The 20473-nt window shown below is 52.6% G+C and overlaps 1 protein-coding gene across 25 annotated transcripts in view; it reads left to right on the top strand.

The window, feature by feature from the left end:
• EPB41L1 (erythrocyte membrane protein band 4.1 like 1) overlaps positions 1-20473 on the top strand; it is a 122204-nt gene that overhangs the window by 88721 nt on the left and 13010 nt on the right. For 10 of the 25 annotated variants that reach the window (XM_081832851.1, XM_081832862.1, XM_081832863.1 and 7 more), the window contains 7 exons: positions 548-730; positions 3936-4040; positions 8091-10112; positions 10626-10733; positions 11793-12203; positions 13994-14098; positions 15789-15872. In XM_081832851.1, coding sequence (XP_081688977.1) covers positions 548-730; positions 3936-4040; positions 8091-10112; positions 10626-10733; positions 11793-12203; positions 13994-14098; positions 15789-15872 — 3018 coding nt within the window. The remainder of the gene's footprint in view (positions 1-547; positions 731-3935; positions 4041-8090; positions 10113-10625; positions 10734-11792; positions 12204-13993; positions 14099-15788; positions 15873-20473) is intronic. The other 15 variants (XM_081832864.1, XM_081832856.1, XM_081832854.1 and 12 more) reach the window with 8 other exon arrangements.

Below are 20473 nucleotides of genomic sequence, written 5' to 3'. Positions count from 1 at the left end.
CTGAGCAGCTCACCTGTCAGGCTGAGAGGGGTCTAGGCTGGGGATCCTGCTAAGTGCAGCGGTCCAAGTCTTGGCCAGAGGAAGGGACCAGGGCCCTGGAGGCCAGGGAGTGGGCCAGAGCAGCCCAGTGAACAGGGTTGGCCAGTTCTCACTGTGCCTCGGTTGTAACCAGAAGGAAGTCACCTCCATGCCCAGGTGAGACTGGGCGCACGGCACCAGTGGGAACTCACCTAGTCTTCGGGGATCTGGGTTGCCTTGGGTGTTCTGAGGCCGGAAGCCAGGCAGGGGGAAAGAAAAGGTGGTGCTTGACCAGAAGCCTCCTCTTCTTAATCTTAAGTGTTTTTTGCTCCTCTGTTTAATCTTAAGTGCTTCGTGTACCTGTTGGGGCTAATCATCTCTGCGCCCTTGGCTCATGGGGTGCTGTGAGGGTGAGATGGAGTCATGGATGGGAATCACCTTGCTGATGTAGGGCAGCAGTGGCCACGGTTACCATCCCCTGCTCAGAGCCGTTCCTCTAACACCCGCTGCCCTCTCCATCCACCCCTAGTTCTTAGACAAGCCAGAGGATGTCTTGCTCAAGCACCAGGCCAGCATCAACGAGCTCAAGAGGACCCTGAAGGAACCCAACAGCAAACTGATCCACCGGGACCGAGACTGGGAGCGGGAGCGCAGGCTGCCCTCCTCTCCTGCCTCCCCCTCCCCCAAGGGCACCCCTGAGAAAGTCAACGAGGTAGGTCTCACCCTGAACCCCTCAACAGGGGCTTTGGGTAAAGAGGGTCGGGAAAGTTGCTCTCCACCAACTTATACTCATCCTCCACACCTGTATGCCTCCCCCAGTTGCTGCATGAGGTGATGATGGGGATGGGGTGGGGGGCAGTGGTGCGTTAGGCTGGGAAAGACAAATTCACTACATCTTGGAATCCTTCTGGCCCCAGGGACCACCTTGAAAAACTCAAAAGACTTGCCGTGGCTTGGTGTATTCCCCGGAGTATAATGGGAAAGGGGTGTTTATTAGACAAGCCCCATGTCAGACCAACAGAATCAGAATATTTGGAGATAGAGCCTTGGAATCAGCATTTTAAACAAGTGCCCCGGGGATTCTCATGCCCCCTAAACTTTGAGAATCCCAGCAGTTGCATCCAGGAACCAGATCCTTTAGTGCCGACTGTGAAAACACAGATGGGTGGCGTGCGTGTGTGTGAGGGGGTGTTCCCTCCTGGAAGGATCCTCGGAGCCCACTAGAGGGGAACAGATCCTCCAAGAAAATTAGACCCAAGCGTCTTGCTTCAGAAAAGGATCCCACACCCACATGCCTTTCAGAGTGGAAAGCATGGGATATTTTCTCAAATGAAAAAGAGATAAAGATAGGATTTTGAGAATTCCTGTACTTATAATCCCAAGCTATTATTTTTAGCACTGCTAAATCTTGGCAGTATTTACCCCCATTTATACTTAGGTGTTTTCTCTCTAGCACTGCTGCTTACTTGTCTCAAACCCAACTGATCTAGACTTATACCACCTGGGTTTGAATTCTGGCTCTGATTCCTGCTGGCTGGATGACTCTGGGCTTATTACTTAATCTCTCTGAGCTTCCATTAGGCAGAGATAATAAAAGTACCTACCTCATAGGAAAGTTGTGAGGATCCAGGGAGATCAAGCATAGAGGGGCTGGTAGAGTACATAGATGCTCAATAGGAGTTAATTATTGTTTCATTTTGAGAGTCCTGGGATTCATACAGAAGGTTATTTTCAAATCAGAACCATTTTTTTCTTTTTTAAAGATTTTATTTATTTGAGAGAGAAGGAGAGAGAGAGAGAGAGCATGAGCGAGGGGAGGAGCAAAGGGAGAGGGACAAGCAGACTCGACGCTGAGCAGGGAGCTTGATGTGGGACTCGATCCCACGATCCTGAGATCATGACCTGAGCCAAAATCATGAGTCAGATGCTCAACCAACTGAGTCACCCAGGTGCCCCCCCAGAACCCCTTTTAAAGTTGGAAGGACCCTCAGAACCTACTTGACTTAAGCTCATCACTTTACAGATGAGGCACTGAGGCCCAGAATGGGAACATACTTGTTCAGTGTCATAGCTGATAAAAGAAGGGCCAGAACCTGCTTTTCTTGTGTCCTGGCCATTGTATTTGCTGTTAAATCACAGCTGCTGGGAGCAAGACCAAATCATGGGAAGACCAGGATAGAGTCAACTGTGTATGTACTGTCCTCCCATGCTTTGAAATTTGGTGATGCAGTCGTAACCTACTAAGTGAACATTTGATTGAATCAGTTCTCCCCACGGCCTCGACATGCCGGATAACAGGGCCTCGTCCAGTGAGGATGCTGTGGTAGTTTCCTGGCTGGTGATTCACGAAATGCGGGATGCTTTGAGGGCCTTTAAGTCCAGTGCTATGGAAGGAGGGCAAATCTGCAGCTACTGAGAGCCTCTGTGGTCACCCCTGGTACCCTGGGCTGGGCCATGGGGGCTGGTCTAGTGATCCAGGTACAGGCCCCACTCCTCTGGCCCTGAGAGTCTTGACCAGAGTGGCCTGGCAGTGGCTGAGGAGGAATGCAGAGGCTTTGAAAGGGTGGGACTCCAGCAGAGCAGGGCAGGATGAACCCCGGGGAGCTGGCTGCGGAGCGTCCGGGTGGCTCAGAGCAGCGTGGCTTGGAAATGTGCCCCACCTGCTGGTCATAGCTGGAACTGCTAGAAGATGGGTCTTATTCAGAGGTGGGTCTGTTCCAACCCTTGCCCCTCACTGATGCCCCAAGAAGTGTAGTCCACTGCTGGAAAGAATTCTGGTCCAGGAGCTCACCTTGGAGCTATGGACCATTTAACTGGGTTCCAGGCCCCACTGGCATTTAGAGGCCCTTGAAGATTTGGGAGATGGGGAGAAGCTGTAGACAAGGCCTGGACTGGGTTCTTGGGTGAGTGATATCACCTCTCTGAGCCTTGCTGCCTAGTCAGCCCATCTAAAGGGGGACCAGAATTGCCATTCCATGGGGTTGCTGAGAAGGCTGAGTGAAATAATGGGTATAAAAGCACTTTATATAAACTAGAAAGTGCTGTACAGTCATGGGGCCATTGCCTATCGTGACTGGAATCCCTGATTGGACTTTTTGGGGGCTGTCCTGCAGGGCTGTGTCATCAGAGGTCCTAGTGGCTTCCTCATATATTGTTGGGCCTCATCTGGGCCAAGGGGAAAACAGTGGGAACTTAAAATAGGGACTCCAAACTTTATTTTTTTAAATATTTTATTTATTTACTTGAGATACAGAGAGAGAGAGAGAGAGCATGAGCAGGGGGAGAGGCAGAGGGAGAGGGAGAAGCGGGCTCCCCGCTGAGCCAGGAGCCTGATGTGGGGCTCGATCTCAGGACCCTGGGATCATGACCTGAGCCTAAGGCAGACACCTAACCGACTGATCCACCCAGGCGCCTGGGACTCCAAACTTTAAAGAAAAGTTCCCATTTGCCAAACCCAGGCTTTCATTTCAAAGAGGACTTTTTGAAGGGCTAAGAGCCAAACTGCAGGATTGAACCATTGCCTAAACCAAAGACACCCAGGGCAGACTTGGAATCGGAGTCTGGATGGTATGGCTCCTCGGCCTCTTGATTGGGAGCCTCTTGAAGGAGAGTGGTATGTTTCCGCATCCCTCTTGAGTGAGGGCAGGGAGCAAAGGGTCCAAAGGCATGGTGCTGGCTGGCAGCTGACCGTGGGCCTCCCTCCCTTAAAGGGCCACAAGGGGCAGCTCTTCTCTCTCTCGCCCCACTGGCCTGACCTAAGCCACAAACTCTAAGGGTGTGGGTTTTACAAAGCTGGGCTATTTACAGGCTCTGTGTGTGTGTCTCTCCTGCTTCCTCTCTCTCCCTTTCTTCCTGTCTCTGTCTCTCCTTCCCTTCCTCCCTCTTCCCTTTCCTCTGGCCCTGGGCCTCCCCTGCAGTCCCGGAGGACCCAGGACACCTCTCCGCAGGACTTGGCACCAGAGCCTGGGACGGCCACAGGCTGGGAAGTGTTCACTCAGAAAAGCCTCGCAGCGTCTCCTGAGGTTACTGTCGGCACTTCCCCGCCCACACACAGCCACCCTAATGGTCTCAAGAAACCCCTTTCTCTGGGGTGAGGGGGGTGGACCAGGCTCTGCCATGCAGGTGGGAGCAGTGGGTAGCCCTTGTGTCCCCATGCTGTGACAAATGATTGTCCCCATCCCAGGGATCCATAAAGGGCCGGCCCCTCCCTCATCCATTGTTTCTCGGGAATCAGGACTGAGATCATATTCTGGAAAGACAGGACAGTTTGACTCTGGCTCTGGCTTCAAAGGGGAAGCTGAAACGATCTCCTTCTCTTGGGCCCTCACTTCAGAGGCAGGTTCTGACATCTAAACTTGAGATCAGGGGTCATGGCACCTAAATGCCTTCTGCCCTGGGGTCTTTTTGCTGTTCAGAAGCCTGAGTGAGGTCTAACAGTGGCTATGTAGGGGATGGCCCCGCATTCATCCTCCATCTTCATCTTCTCTAAGCTCCTCTTGACAGGCAGGCGAAAGCAGGCATCTTGCTCCAGGGAGCTTCCTTGGGGTTAAAGAGATGTTGGCCAGGCAAGTGTTCTAATGAGGAAGGCATTACTTCTGCACCCAGGACTGCAGCCAGTGGAGGGCTCTTGGGACTTGCTGTGTCCTGCTAGACCTAGAATCCGGGCCCAAGGATGGAGGGCTGCATCTCCCTCTGTGCCAACAGCTCAGAGGCTGTCAGGATTAGAAGGTACTGACCTACCATCTGGGTGGAACGTCCTTCTCCCCGAGATCTGACCCTCCCCTTTATGCATAGTATGTATGAGGGCATCTCCCTTTTTCAGTTCCCATGGAAAAATTTTCTAGCTGCTGAAAATGTGCTGAAACTGTACAAGACATGAGTCAGCTACATAACTGGTAAAACAGAAGTCACAGTTCTACTCTGAATTTTTCTTCAGTGTAAAACTAAAAACTACCAGCACAGGAGTCAGTAGCTTCCCAAGGTTAGGGAAATAGTGATGGCCTGGAGCACAGAGATGCTCCTAGAGCAAAGGACAGGTGCCCATACTCCGGGGGGCAGGGATGGAGGGCGACAGGCGCCCTTCATCAGCATCCCTGCAAATTGTCCATCCAGCCCCTTCCACAGAGGGCGCTCTTGCCATTCTTCACAGCAGACCATTTTGGCTTCCGTCACCTGTTGGGAAGGTTTCATATTGAATTAAAATCTGCCCTTCTGGATTACCTGTCTGTGGGCCTCGCTGTGCCCGCTGCTGCCCGGAGTTCTGCTGGGCATCCTCCTCCAGAGTTCAGCACCTCCCCTCCCCCTGAACACTCCTCCTTTCTTCAGAGGTTTCTCCCAGGGTGTGGTTTCTAGAGGGCTCCTTGTCCTGCATCCCCTCCTCTGGTTGTCTTCTGTAAAGAGCAGGGCCCAAAGTGTGACCCAGAGCCCCAGGTGGGGACCGAACAGCCCAGAGTCAGCAGAACCGCCTGGCTGGAGATTTTCTCCTTTTGGTGGGTTGCGTGGGAACAGAGCTGGTGGGCGTCCTCCTCCAGCCTCCGCTCCTTGCTGCAGTACCTCCAGCTGCTAGCAGGGGGCGCTCTGAGCAGGCACTGAAGGTTTCCCATCCTGTAATAGGGTCAGGACGACTTTCAGACCAGCCCCCAGGGCCAGGTGCAGCCCCACCAGTGCCTTGGTGCTAATGAAGTTTTCTCTCTTTTGTTCAGTCTTTTTTTCTCATCAGGATGTTCACTTGTTAAAAGCAGAGCCTCTTCTTCCCTCACCGCACACTCTGTGATCTGTGCAAGTCACCATTGCTCTGCAAACCTCAGTTTCCCCTTTGGAAATAAGGGCAATAGTACCTGCTTCACAGGTTGCCATTTGGATTAAACCTAATAACTTTAGACAAAGGGCTGGCATTGTCTGGCACAAATTAACTAAATATAAGTACATGTTTCCTTTTTTCTTCCCGTGGAATCTTTCTTTCTATACTGTGCTAGTTCCCACCCCACTCAGCCGAATTTCTAAGCTTCTAGTTTCTAGAAACTAGTTTCTAGTTAGACTTGGGGCAAGAATGTTCCAGAAGGGGTCTCATTGACCATCTTTGGCCCTCATTGCCAGACTCATGATATCAGCACAAGCTGAAACGGGAGCCTTAGAAGAGAATAGAAGAGAAAAGAGACCTGGCTTCTATAGGCTCTCGAAGCACTTCTCGCTGGGATGGTTCAGTGGTGGTGTTCTGAGGCTTAGCAACCTGAAGTAAAATCCCAGAAACCTACGCCTGGGCCTTCCACCTTCCTCTTATCTCTCTTACCTGTTGGCAGGATTCTTTCAGTGAGGTTTGATCCCCTGAAAACCATGGAGATTTTGCTAACATGGATTGAGGCAGTGGAGGTAAGAGAGTTTACAGCCTCCCTGAACCTTCAGAATCCTTCACATCTTATAGGATCTGACAGACATCTCACCAAGTCATAATCGGAATCAGAGCGCATCTCTCCCCTCCTGTGGGGAGCAGTTTCTGACACATCTCTCATGGAGGCACTTCCCAGAACTTGGATTCAGAGACTGGATTCTAGACCTGCCTTTGCCCCCAGCTCCCTCTCTGACCTTGGACATGGTGCTTACATTTTCGAGGCCTCAGTTTCCACATCTGTGCCTTAAGGGGCTGGAGTCAGAGCAAGGATTTCAAAGGAGGGCGGTACCTTGGCACTGGGGCAGCTGAGGCCTCCAACTTCAACACGGCAGCCTGTCTCTGGCTTACATACTGGACTTCCATTGAGGTTTATTTATTTATTTATTTATTATTTATCTATCTATCTATCTATTTATTTATTTATTTATTTATTTGAGAGAGAGAATGAGATAGAAAGAGCATGAGAGGGGGGAGGGTCAGAGGGAGAAGCAGACTCCCTCCTGAGCAGGGAGCCCGATGCGGGACTCGATTCCGGGACTCCAGGATCATGACCTGAGCTGAAGGCAGTCGCCCAACCAACTGAGCCACCCAGGCGCCCCTCCATTGAGGTTTTATGTGAAGAAAGTATTCTGTGGCAGCAGTATGAATGCCAATGGCCTTCTGGCTTTTTTTTTTTTTTTTTTACAATTCTGAAGTCCATCATTCGCTCCTAAGTGTTGCTTAAAGGACTGTAGAAGAGATGGAGGGCTGTTTTGTCGACAGCTTGACAGTGCTACGCTCTTATTGGTGCTTTTGACCAGTGATGATACTTGGGTCTTTAGATTTTTTCCTTCCATGATGTCTTCTGGTCAGCCCTTTTCTACTCTTTCTGTGGATTTTGTCAGAATTCTCCAAGAATAGGCCTTGGTATTCTTTTCTTTGGGAATGAACCCTACAAAATTCAAGCTGTTCAGGCCACTGTGGTGACTGGCACTGATCTCTTCAGCTGAGCATTTGGCATTTTTCATTCTAATCTCTTTCCTTCCCAGAAACTCTTGCAGAGAAGTCAGATTTCAGGCTGTGGCTCATGGAACTTAATTCAATGCTTCCTCTCTTGACTTAGATTGCAGTTGGGATCCATAGTCTATAGGTTGTGAGGTAAGTCAGCAAGGATCTCAGGCACTCTTTTCCTGACTATACCATGAACTAACTTGACCGTAGGGAAGTCACTGACCTTCTCCAAGTCTCAGTTTACCCATTTGCACAATGAGGAACTTGGACTAGAGGATGTCTTAGGAGTTCTTTATGCTCTAACATTCAAAGATTCCACATGATGTAAGTTACTTTCCCTTCTGACAGTGGCAATTGTATTATTAAAAGAGAAAGAGGAAGAGTCCTGGCCCATCCATGGATGTCCATTGTTCCATGATTCACATGGGGAGGGCGTGAGACCCCCATCCTATTTTACCAACTTGGGGTAGTGGTTGAGGGGAGTCGGTAAATAATTTGTTGGGTGCCTTGATGGGAAGGGGAGCCTTGATGAGGCTGACTGGCATTGTCATGCCTTCTCTCCCCCAGCCAGTTCTGGGGGACATGCTGACCTTTTGGTGGTAGATTGGTCCCTTCTTGCAGAGGAAAAAAAGTGACCCGTTCTTCAGGTGCGTGATATTTCATGTTAACTCTTCTTGCTCCAATTGAAACACAGGGTTCAGAGCATTGGGTATTTATAGAAAGAGAGTACACTAGGCCAGAAGAACTCAGCCTCCTAAAAGTGACCACCACTCAGCAGGAAGAAAGTAAGGCAGGCCTCGCAGATATCCTTGCTGATGGCAGACTCTCCAAGGTAGACGTCCTGGTGGACAAGTTCAAAGTCGAAGTGGCCACAGAAGAAATAGTGGGAGTTAGAAGAGCAAAGACCCAGCACCAAGGAAGAATGATTGCAAGCCCTGAAGACTTTGAGTCAATGTGGGAGGAGGGCTCCTGGGTCAGGAAAGGCCCAGAAGGGGCTTCTCTTGCTGCAGGCTGCACACTGGCAGGAAACCTTGAGGGCTCCCAGTTGAGGGTGGGCACTGGGGAGGCCACCATCAAGAAGCGCTGGATCTCAGGTGGTCAGCTGGAGGGCCAGATGGAGCTGAGGAGGGAGCTGGAAGAGTGCCAGACTTGGGGAAGACCTGCTGCCTCGGGGACCAGGCTAGCAGAGGCCGATGTCCCTTCTCCAGCCTCCGACAAGGGAGGACTCCAGTCATTTCTGCTGGACCCAGCCCAGTCGGAAGCCAGAGCTGACTCGAGTGATGAAACCAAACCTTCCTTTGCAGAGAGGAGCTTCTATTTGAACTATGGAGAGAAAGATTCTGAAGACCCCTTCCTCCCTCCACCTCTGGAGGAGAGGGAAGAGCATGTGGATGCCCTTCCTGTTGACGAGACCAGGCTGGAGCACTCAGAGAGGCTCTCCGAGAGCTCTGTGCTCACTTCCTCAGACCTACAGGGCCCTGCTGCAGCTTCCAGCAGGAGCGAGAACAAAGAGGGTGATGGCCACACGGCCTCCTTAGAGGAAGGGGCACGGTCCCTCAAGGACCACGGAAGACCAGATGGCCCAGAGGCCTTTGTTGAGCAGCTTCGTAAGGGACCTTCTCCAGGGCAGACATTTGCTGAGGACTGGGAAGAAGCTGGGCGGGGGGTGGAAGGAGAATTTAGCCACCCAGCATGCAACCTAGGCACAGAGGAAGAGGCCCCCAAGGGTGGAGATTTGATGGAAAAGGCTGAGAAAAGTCCCCCAGCAGGATGGCAGAACCACTCACCTCACAGAGGAGGGGGCATGCGCCCAGACCTCCCAGCCTGCGCCCTTCCATGGACCACCCCTCCTAATGATGTCAGGAAGCCAACCAAGCCAGACAGAGGCAACTTCCTGCACCAAGACGGGAGACTGGTGCACATCCAAACAGGAGAACCTGCGAGGGAGGACAGAAAGGCCTCAGTGTTTCTTCAGATGGACATGATCGCCCCCCTCCCAGCTTCCCCTGGTCCCTTTCAAGCTCAGGCAGCTCCAGAGGAAACTTCTCCAAGCCCAGCCCCTCATGGGTCAGGGGAGCCTCCACAGCTTGGGGATCCTTTTGGAGAACAGTCCCCTGTGTTTCTCAAACATGCCCATCCTTTTAAAGGGAGGCCAGAGCCCAAGGACCGAGTAGGACCGTCTGTGACCCCAGACGGAGGTGAGCGCCGGGCACCTCCCGTTGCCAGCAGAAAGCCCAGAATTGTCTCTGAAGGAGCCGAGGGGGCTGTACCCCTGGGGTTGGTGTTCCCTTCAGGGAAGCAAAAGGAGATGACCTCTTTCCAGGCTGGGGGCCAAGAGGGCTCCCTGGAAGATATTAGCAAGACCTCAGTGGCCAACAAAATTCGGATCTTTGAGACCCATGGAGCTGAAACTCGCCGAGCAAGTCAAGGTGAAACAAGGGCCCTCATGAGCGAGTTGTCTTCAGAGGCCTCCGTGGGTCAGGTAGAGCAACAGCGGAATAAGCTTCTGGACCTGGGCTTCGTCCAACTCCAGCCCCCGGGGGACTTTGCTGGCCCCAAAGCCACCCATTCCTCAGTGACGTCACCAGCGCCCAGATACTTCAGGGAGGGCATTGCTACCACATCCCCCCGGGAAGAATGCACGGACCTCGAGCTCATGTCCCCTGATTCGGGCTGCGAAACTGCGCTGGAGGAAACCACCGGGGGCACTGGCCACGTGAGCCCCCGCCCCCACCGCTGCCCCTCCCCCGCTGGGGGAGCCGACCGCATGCTCCGTAGCTCTGTAGAAGCATGTTTCAGGGGCCCCTCGTCATCACTGCGATCAGAGGCTGCTTGTCCATTCCTATGAGTTCTCTTCCCTACACAGGCCCGGGGATAGCCCAGGCGGAATGACGGGTTCATCTGCTTGGTCCCTGTTAGCTTAGCCACAGAGCCCCTCGGCTTTTGGTGTGACCTGGCGCCCAGTGGGTTGCACCGCCCCAGTGGAGAAGGTGGCATCACCGCCAGCCGACTACATACTTGCTTTGCCTTGCTGCCCCCACCTGCTGGGCTCCTACCTGTTTTGCTTGGCTTGTCCAATGATCTTCCTTCATCTTTTCCCTTCCCTGGTTCTCCCGCCTTGGGGAAGCTGACAGGCCAGAGGTTTCCATCCTTCGCTTCTGGTTCCCTCTTGGTCCCACTGCCAAGTTCCTTTCTGCCTCCTTAAGACTAACTATCTTCTCTAATCCAGAACAAATCCGGAGATGCGGTCAGGGAAGACAAGCCCACCACCAGCTTAGCAGCAAACCCCCCTGCAAAAGGGGGGCGCCTGAGATCCACCAGCCCCTCGGGCCCTCAGGTCTCTGCAGCCCCCCGGTGCCCGGATGCCCCGGTCGTCTTTACCTGGCCAGGGTGCATCGCTGCCTTCAACTCCCACCTGTGCTGGCAGCTCTGTGGTGTCTCAACTCTCGCTTGTCTGGAATGTGCCCTCACACCTCTCAACCTTCCAGAAACTGGCTAAAATGGAAGCTAAGTTTAGCAAGTGAATCTCTTAAGTGCACTGAATCTCTAGAACCCGAAGCCAACTACTTAAAAAAATATATTTGGTGGGTGTTAGATTGGGCTTTAAAAAGACTGTCATGGAACAGCCAAAAATGTGCATGTGGTGTTTAATCCCCAACAGGCCAGTTGAGAGGTATGTATGTGGGACAAGACGTGCTGGTTCCCCTCCAGCAGTTCCTTGGCCTGCTGTTGTCAATTACACTGATGGGACTAGGACCTCTACTCGGCGGCCTGCCTGCCCGCCCCTCCTGGAGCTCAGGGTTGAACTGATGTAGCCCCTGGCTCCCAGGAATTAACCCATATTGTTCCTCCCCCTAGACGATACTGTCCCCTCCCACAGAGACTCAGTGGAATTGACAAACCACGTTGGCTTCCTCTTTGTTTCTCAAAGCTCTTGGCTCCAGCCTCCCTGCCTTCCCATCCCGGGTTTCCCTAAATCCCTGGGTCTCCCCTCCCTGGTTTCTGTCTCTCGATGCCCACCTGCACGGGTGGGCCTGGGTCCGGGCTCCCATCCCTGCCTTGCACACAATGCCGCTTCTGATAAGCTCCCAGTTCCAGACCTTGGATGGGGCTTCCTGTCCAGAACCAACTGGCGGGATGTTTGCTTTGTACTTGCTTTGGCCATCAGCGGGAGACCCTCGGAAAGGAGCGTTCCCCACTCTTGAGAACTTTGCGGGTTTTTCAAGCTTGTTGTCACATCAAGGAACCTTTCCGGGAGTGTTTTTCATTTCCTGACCTGCTCTTCTATTTGAGACACTGAAACGGTCCCAAGGTTTCTTCTGTCATTCACCATCTTGCTTTCTCTCTCTCTTCCCACCCCACACCCCCGTTCCTTTGATTTTTTATCTGGCCATAGAGAGCAGGGCTAAGGGAGGGCTCAGAGGAGAAGGTCAAACCGCCTCGTCCCAGGGCCCCAGAGAGTGACACGGGAGACGAGGACCAGGACCAGGAGAGGGATGCGGTGTTCCTGAAGGACAACCACCTGGCCATTGAGCGCAAGTGCTCCAGCATCACGGTCAGCTCCACGTCCAGCCTGGAGGCTGAGGTTGACTTCACGGTCATTGGTGACTACCATGGCGGCGCCTTCGAAGACTTCTCCCGCAGCCTGCCTGAGCTCGACCGAGACAAAAGCGACTCAGAGACCGAGGGCCTGGTGTTCTCCCGGGATCTCAACAAGGGGGGCCTCAGCCAGGAAGACGAGCCTGGGGGCATCGAGGATAGCCCGGATCGAGGGGCCTGCGCCACCCCAGATATGCCCCAGTTTGAGGTATAGTGGAGCATCCTGGAGACCTGGGCCCCGCGGGCACTGCATGTTCGGAGGTCCCCGGGCCATCTGAGAAGACCAAGCCGCCAGCCTGCAGCCCAGAGTCCCTCAGCCTGAAGCTCTGTCTCGTGTTGCATGACTGCCCCTCGCAGAAAGCATGGTTCTGTGCTCGCATGTTTGCCATCTTGGTTCACCCCTGACATGCACTCCTTGGCGTTTCAACCCTGTGACCCCATCGCTTGCCCGAGGTCAAGTGATGCCAGGCGATCTGGTCTTACTCGCCTCCTCTCCCTGTGTTGCATGGCGCCTGCAGGGAGCATGTGCTTGTGGACTCGCCTGCGGCCTGGCCTGAAAGTCGATGGTTCTTCCTGATCCTGGCCCGGCTCCTGTGCCTAGGGCCTGGGCTTCCTGGGGGAAGGGGCAGCAGTCTAAACCCATCTGGCCCCGGGGTCTCGGGGTAGCAGCGGAAACTCCTAGAGAGGAGGAGATATCATCACTGAGGGGGACACCGGGATCGACTGTGTCTGGGTCCCTCTGCTTTGTGTCCTTCCTTCAGAGGGTCTTTGTCCTGTGATTCCTTCGCCCTCTCATCTCTCGCAGCCCCTGCCTACCTCCCAGCACACTCTCCTCTCTCCCATGTTCCAGGCTTTGAAATGTGAGCTCATCTGCTCTGGGCATCCACTCCATGCTGTACCCTCTGGGTGGAAAGTTTTGCTTCCCTTTCTCTGCTTTGCAAACTTGTCATGTTCCAGGACCAAGTTCAGATATCACTTCCCTAGCAAATGCTTTCCTGACCACCTTGCGCAGAAGTGTTGCTCCCTCCACAGCCCCCTTGCTCTGGAATGTTTCTGCTCCCCCGCATCATCCTAGGTAGTCAGGTCAGTGGCTGCCAGGCCCACTGTCCCCCCGGGGGCAGCTCCTCTAAGCCTGCACATGCCAGGCATTAATAGATGACTAACTGGATGAATGGCTAGATCTCACAGTTACAGTAATCTATAAGAATCCCTCTCACTACCCTCCCAACCAGATGGCAAGCTATTTCCGTCATTCATTCCGCTCACATATGCTAATAGCCACATGAACTGACCTTGCTGGAGGAGTCTGAAGAAACTGATCATTTAACTGGAGACTTCTAGACTAGAGGTTGAAAACCGGTGGCCCCAGGCCAGATCTGGCTAGCAGATGTGTTTTCTTTGACCTTGATTGAAAAATTGGGATGTGGAATATAAAATCCATAGGTGTTTTTTTTTTCTTTATCGTTAAAAAAATCAGATGATCCAAGTCATTCAGAGGCCATGGCCACCGTTGGCCAAACCTGAGTGGAACCCTTGTGTTCTCCTGTTCACCCCAGTCCTCAGCCCGCTGCACCCTTTTACATCTCCTGCCTGCCCCCACCCCCCATCGGCCCCCAGGTGTGTGACTCCTGTTCTCAAGAACAGTTCAAATGAAGCAGCTGGGAGGCAGCAGCATAATCACTGAAGTCAGTCAGGATTCAGTGACAGGTACATAAGGACAGTACTTAGTGGGGGTCCTGGCACGAGCCCAAAAATCAGCTCACAGCCACCGGGAGGTTATGCGGTGGCGGGGTCATGAGCAGCCTGTCTGGGTGCTGCTGGTGGCTCTGGCTATCCCCTTGGGCTGTCTGGGACGGCTCGCCGGGCCTCTTTGCCCGGACCGTGTGCCCTTCCAGAGACCCGGCCAGCTGCAGGGATGGGAGATACGTTACAGTGGCCTGTGAGCAGGAGTCATGCAGAGGCTTGGGTTATGGAGTGTCCCCCCTCATCTCCCTACAGCCCGTGAAAACGGAAACCATGACGGTCAGCAGCCTGGCCATTAGAAAGAAGATTGAGCCCGAGGCTGTCCTGCAGACCAGAGTCAGCACTATGGACACCAGCCAGGTAACCTGGGCCTTCCATTGCACCCTGAGCATAGGTACTGGACATTTAAGGGTGGGGTCCCCACCAAGGCCAAGCCCCCTGGCCAACTCTTGCCACTCCGGCTTCCCCAGAGCCTCCATGTTAACCTGGATGCTCTTCTGAGCTTCATTGTCCTCCCTGAGCTCTGGGGGTGGGCGGTGGAATGAGTTCCTGTCCTGAGTAGACCACACCTCTTACAGCCTCAATTTCCCATCTTTAAAATGGGAACGATCATGTCTCCCTGTCCTTCTGGGAGTGCTATAAGGACTAGCAGCGAGTGGACTAGACTGTGGCCTTCAGATTGCTCGAAGGAGTTGGAGAGGTTTCTTGAGGTATCACAGGAGCTGCTTTGGGAGAGAGAGGGAGAGATCCCAATCCAGCTTTTGTCAGAACGACTCACACTGGATCATTTTTTTTACACATGGGGGTTCCATATCACTGGCAAAATGAACAAAAAATCATTTGTCTTAGCAAGATGAAACATACTTGGTACCCTGCACGGAGCAGTCCGAAAGAGACACAGGTGCGCTATGGGCATACGGGTGCACAGAGCATTGCCGAGGTTCCTCTTGTGGTTTTTTGGTTTTTACACTTTGAACCTTGAGATTGTAGGTCTGATAGATGCCCTCTGGGTTCCTCCTGGCCAGAGGAGCTGCAGTGCCGGGGGTGGAGACTAGTTTGCATTTCAAGAACTAAAGTAAGGCATAAACCAACACAATGTGGACAACTGTGTCGTTTCCAGAATGTTTTTCTTCCCTGATTGTAACATGCACAGTGGTCTCTGTATCAGCTGGCGCAGCGGCCAAAGGCGCTCGAGTTCTAACGAGCTGTGTGATCTCAAGCCACATGCCTCCTCTGTGGCCTATTTTGTTTTAGTGACCGGTGTTTTATTTTGTTTTCGTATAGAGAGATACAGAGAAAACTAAAAAAGGCCCCAAAGTCAACAGCCCAGTAATCCTTATTGACAACAAAACAAAACAGTGACAAAGTGTTCACAGTTACGAAATTCGAACAAAACAGATGGAAACTTTTCTTGTGATTCTTTCCAGAAAAAAAAAAATCTATGCATATCTAATATATACACTTATATCTCTAGATTGCAGAATTTTACACAGAAGAGATCCTTTTTTACACCTGACCCTTTTTTCTTAATGACTGTCTTGGAGATCATTCCTCGTTGCCATATGTGGGCCCACCTTACTCTTAGTCCCACTTAGGAGCGGGTCCTGACTTATCCTGCAGTCTCCCATCAATGGACCTGTGGCTGTTTTTGTCTTTGGCAGTTAACAATTAATGCTTCCGTGAACTTCTTTGTTCGTACTTCTTGGCAAAGTTTTCAGAGTTGATATCCAAAGGATGAACTCCCGGCCGTGGAATTGCTAGGTTGAGGAATACATACACTGAGATTTGCATAGGGCTTGTGAAATTATCTGGGATTTTTTTTGTCTTTTGTCAAATAAGATGATTCAAACGAACTGGGGGACCTGTGAGGACCCCCTGTAACTCAGTGTGTGGACGAGCCCCCCCACCCCCGCCCACCAGCGCACGTGCACTCACACAGCCCGTCCCTCTGTAACTGGGAATGCCACCTGCCCAGGAGCGGATGCTGCAGGCACATGCGGTGTGCGCACTCACTCTCTCTCTCTCTCTCTCTCATGACTCCTCTGGCCAGCAGGTTGATGGGACTGCCCCAGGGGGAAAGGAGTCCGTAACAACTGCTCCCTCCATCACCACGGAGACCATATCGACTACCATGGTAAGTAGGACCCAAGAGACTTCCCTCTCTGACCAGCCCTCTTGCCCTCAAACAGCCAGATAACAGTGTCACATCACCGGCTGTCTGGGGTGGTCATCCTCCGCCCTCCCTGCATCAGGCACAGGACATAGAGTCGATCTCTTCTTGTCCGGCATCATCCAGTCAGACCTCAGTTTTCCAAATTGAATAATGTGGAATGTGGAATCCCTGCGTCTCAGTTATCCGGACCATCTCAGCCACATTAAGGGTAAGGGCAGGATGGTACCATTCGATTATTTGATTATTGGCAAGGCGTGAGGATTGAGCTTGAAAGTCCCTGACAGGCCCTGGCCGCTGTGCGGTTTCTCATGTCTCGGGCCACTTCCTTCCTTGGTCAGTAGATGGCGTACTGTGAACCTAAATTGGAAGGTCAGGATTTTGGACCATCTCCCTAGACTCTGGTTCTGCTACCTAGGTGTTGTCTGACCTGTGAAGAAAGGTCCTTGGCCTCAGGTGTCTTCATCTGTAAAATGGGAATAATCCTCATTCTGCCTAGTTCATAGGTTCTTTTTTTTTTTTTAAGATTTTATTTATTTATTTGAGAGAGAGAGCACAAGCTGGGGGTGGGGGGGGGGCGGTGGCAGAGGGAGAAGCGGACTCCCTGTTCAGCAGGGAGCCCAACTTGGGGCTCGATCTCAGGACCCTGAGATCATGACCTGAGCTGGAGGCAGATGCTTAACTGACTGAGCCACCCAGGCGCCCCTGGTTCACAGGTTCTTAAGAGAGTCCAGTAACGTCAGATCCTTTAATGGTGACACAGACCAGATAGCATTAGGCACCCAGGCTCTGTCGCCATGTAAGGTGCCAAGAACCATGCATGGGTGAGCTCACTGAGTCCTCAGAAAAACTGGAGGGGATTCTCTTTCTTTCTGCACCCTTTACAGATGAAGAATCCGAAGTGCAGAGAGGTAAAGTGACTTCCTAAGGTCACACACCTAGTACGTGGTAGAGCCGGGTCAAACCCAGAAGCCTCACTGTGCACCTGTATCCTAACCACTCTGCACCCTCATCCCGACCACTGTGAACACTGGCCACTGTGGGTGGGGCCAGGGCCGGGGCTGGATCTGTCTCGAGCTGGTGGAAAGTTGTTTTCAAATGATTTCTCTTGCCAAACCCCTGATAGACACCTAGGAAGGGAATTGCGTATAGACTACCCAGCAGGTAGGTTTTGAGCAAACAAAGACAAATAACTCCGAACCGGTTACCAGCTCGCGCCCTCTTTCCTGGTCACTCTGTCCGACCTCTCCCTCAGTCCTTCTCCACGTGGCATCGGGACGCTTCTAGGGCTAAATTTAAGTTCATACTATGGTGAGTAGGCAGTTACATCATTCATTTACCCACCTACCCACCCACCCATCCATCCATCCATTCATTTCTTCCAAAAACATTTCTTAGTCTCTGTTGCCTGCCTGATTCGCGGAATACAGAGTTGAAGGAAATACACTGCCTGCAAGAAGTCGTTTGTTCAAGTAATGATCACGGGCACGTGTCATTGTTTATGTCCTGGGCACACAGTGGTGAACAAGGCCCAGCTCTCCCATGTCCTGGCAGGATGACCCCTGGGCAAGTTACCTGAAACTCTCCAAGCCTCAGTTTCCACTTCTGTAAAAGGGGGTGATGGGGAGCAATAATAGCACATCCCTCAAAGGGTTGACCCAAGGAGGGACCGAGGTAATCTGTGCAAAGGCATGCCTGGCACATAGTAAAGAATCTGTAAATGTGAGCTGCTTTCTTTTCTCTGCCTTCATGGAACAGTGTGATAATGCTTTCCGAGGGGGTGCAAGGAGGAGAGGTATGGGGTGACACCCCTGCCAGGAGGGCTGAGTGGGCTTTACCTCGGCAGGGACATCTGAGCCATCCTTCAAGGATAAATGACGGTGCGGCCACAGCAGAAGGCGTTCTGGGCAGTGGGGACAGCAGGTGCAAAGGCAAAAGGATGGGAAGGAGCGGAGCATTTGGGGAAAGGCAGGTGGTCAGTGAAGCAAGATGTCAGGTGTGTGGAAGAGGAGTGGGGTGGGGGGGAGAAGAGGCTGGAAAGGTAGGCTGGGCCAGGGCGTGAAGGGCCTCAGATGTCACGTAGGGAGTTCACACTTCATCCTGGATGCAGTGGGGCATCAACTTTTGATGCGGGGGCGTGATGTCATCAAACATGTGTTTCTGTGTTTTAGGAAGATTTACCCTGGCAACTCTGTGGGACGTCACTAGAGAAAAAAATTCCCTCCTGTCCTCCCTCCCTCCCTCCTTCTTCCCTTGGCGAATATTTGTTGAACGCTGTGCCCAGTGCTGTGAGCCCGGCGCTGTGAGACCCGCACTGAGGAAGGCAGACAGCGACCCAAGCCCACACACCATTGGGAGAGATGTAGAGAGAGGCAGGGAGCTGGTTTAGGGGCTGCAGCGGAGCCCGTGTGCAAGGAGGTGGATGCTGAGAAGGGGGCAGGGTTAAGGGATAACTGGAGGGAGGAAGGTGCAGGATTTGGTCAGTGACAGAATGTTCGGGTGACAGAGGACAAGATGGGCTGGTGACCTAGCCCTAACCTAGGCATTCTTGAAGCGTGGTCCTGGGAACCTTTAGAAAAGCAAATCTCTGCACCCCCCCCCCCAAAACCTATCAAATCAGAAACTCTGGGGCAGGGCCCAGCTGTCTGTGCCACCCCTCAAGTCTGAGTAGCTCCGATGCAAACAGAGAGCCCTGGAGGGGACTGCTCTTTAGTGGCAGGTACGTGTCAGGGGTGGGGAGGCACTGAATTCCATGTTGGATCTGATGAGTCCACGGTGCCTGTGGGGCGTTTCCAGGGGGAAATGTCGAGGGGACAATTGGTCTTAAAGGTCTAGTTTTCAAGAAAGATCTGGGCTATTGATGAAGAGAGAGGGGACAGTGGCCGTGGGAGAAAGCCTTGAATGGCTGAGGCGGCCCCAAGAGAGGGTGGTGAGGAAGAGAGCCCTCAGCTGGAGGGAGGAACGGTCCAGCGCCCAGATGGTGGCATTGCCCTGGCCAGGGAGAGAAGCCACACCTCCTGGAGGCAGGCGAGAGGACTGGCCGAAGATAAAGGAGAGGCAGGCAGAGCAGATGGTGCCTTGTTTCGAACGACCTGTGTCCCCATTAGTGGCCTCTCTTTTCAGTGTGAAGATGGAGGTGAGGCTTCATCCGGGACAGAGGGAGCAGTGGGAGGAGAAGAGGCTTTGGGGGAGAATTGCCTGGAGTGACAGTAGGACTGTCCTAGGCTGGCAGGAAGGAAGCATGGAGCCCAGAAGGCTGCGCCCACCCTTTTTTTGAGTTGAAGCGTAGTTGACACACAACGTGACATGGGTTTCAGGTGCACAGTATGCCGCGCTCACCACGAGCGTAGCTGCCATCTGTCCTCACGCAGCCCTAGTTCAGTACCGCTGACTGTGTTCTCTGTGCTGTGCCTTTCGTGCCCGTGACCTGTTCATTCCAGAGCTGGAAGCCCGCACCTCGCACTCCCCTTCACCCCTGGCTGCTCATCCCTCCACCCCGTCCCCTCCGGCAACTCCCAGTTCTCTGTATTTATGATCTGTTTGTGCTTTTTTCATTGGTTTGTTTGGTTTTTGAGATTCCACATAGAAGTGAAATCATATGGCATTTGTCTTTGTCTGACTTATTTCACTTAGCATCGTACCCGCTAGGTCCATCCATGCTGTTGCAAATTGTCAGATCTCATTCTTGTTTATGGCTGAGTAAGAACATTAGAGATCACATCTTCCTTATCCATTTATCTATTGGTGGACACTTGGGCTATTTCCGTATCTTGATTATAAATAACGCTGCAATAAACATAGGGGTGTGTATATCTTTTCAATTAATGTTTTTGTTTTCTGTGGGTAAATACCCAGTACTGGAGTTACTGGATCCTATGGTATTTCTATTTTTAATTTTTTTCCGAGGAACCTCCATACAGGATTTCCACAGTGGCTGCACCAGTTTGCCATCCCACCAACAGTGCACGAGGGCTCCCTTTTCTCCACATCTTCACCAACACTTGTTGTTTTTTGTCTGTTTGAGACTAGCCTTTCTGACAGGTGTAAGCGGCTATCTCGTTGTGGTTTTGATTTGCATTTCCCTGCTGATGAGTGATATTGAGCATCTTTTTGTGTCTGTGGGCAAGACTGCCCATTTTAAGGCCTGCTGCCGGGCCACATTCTGGGACTGCATCTGAGAAAGTTGCTTACTGAGGGAATGCCAGGTAACGGGTCACTGCCTCAGTTGGAGGCAGGCCCCGGGGGGGTTAGGCAGGGCAAAGGCAGAGGGCTCCCATTCTTAGCTGTCCCCTGACAGCCAGAGGTCCACATCTAGTACCGTGCACAGACCAGGATCAGGGTTCAGCTGCTGGGGGGCTGCAGAACAGACACAGCTCTGGGCCCCTGGACAGACATGGGTGAGCCCAAGATGGTGCGGAAAGTGGGAGGTAGAGGTGGGCGGCCGGGCCCCCTGCCAGACATGGGATAGGAGTCTCTGGCAGTTAGAATCCACCATAGGACCAGGAGAGCTGCTCCAGGGTAAGAGTTCTGAGGGCAGAGTAGTGTTGCACGTTGGGCTTGGAGTC

The sequence above is a fragment of the Leptonychotes weddellii genome, chromosome 10 (assembly GCF_054177405.1).
Source record: "Leptonychotes weddellii isolate Sample4059 chromosome 10, ASM5417740v2, whole genome shotgun sequence".
Classification (NCBI taxonomy): Eukaryota; Metazoa; Chordata; class Mammalia; order Carnivora; family Phocidae; genus Leptonychotes; species Leptonychotes weddellii.
This window is presented reverse-complemented; position numbering and strand designations above follow the sequence as displayed.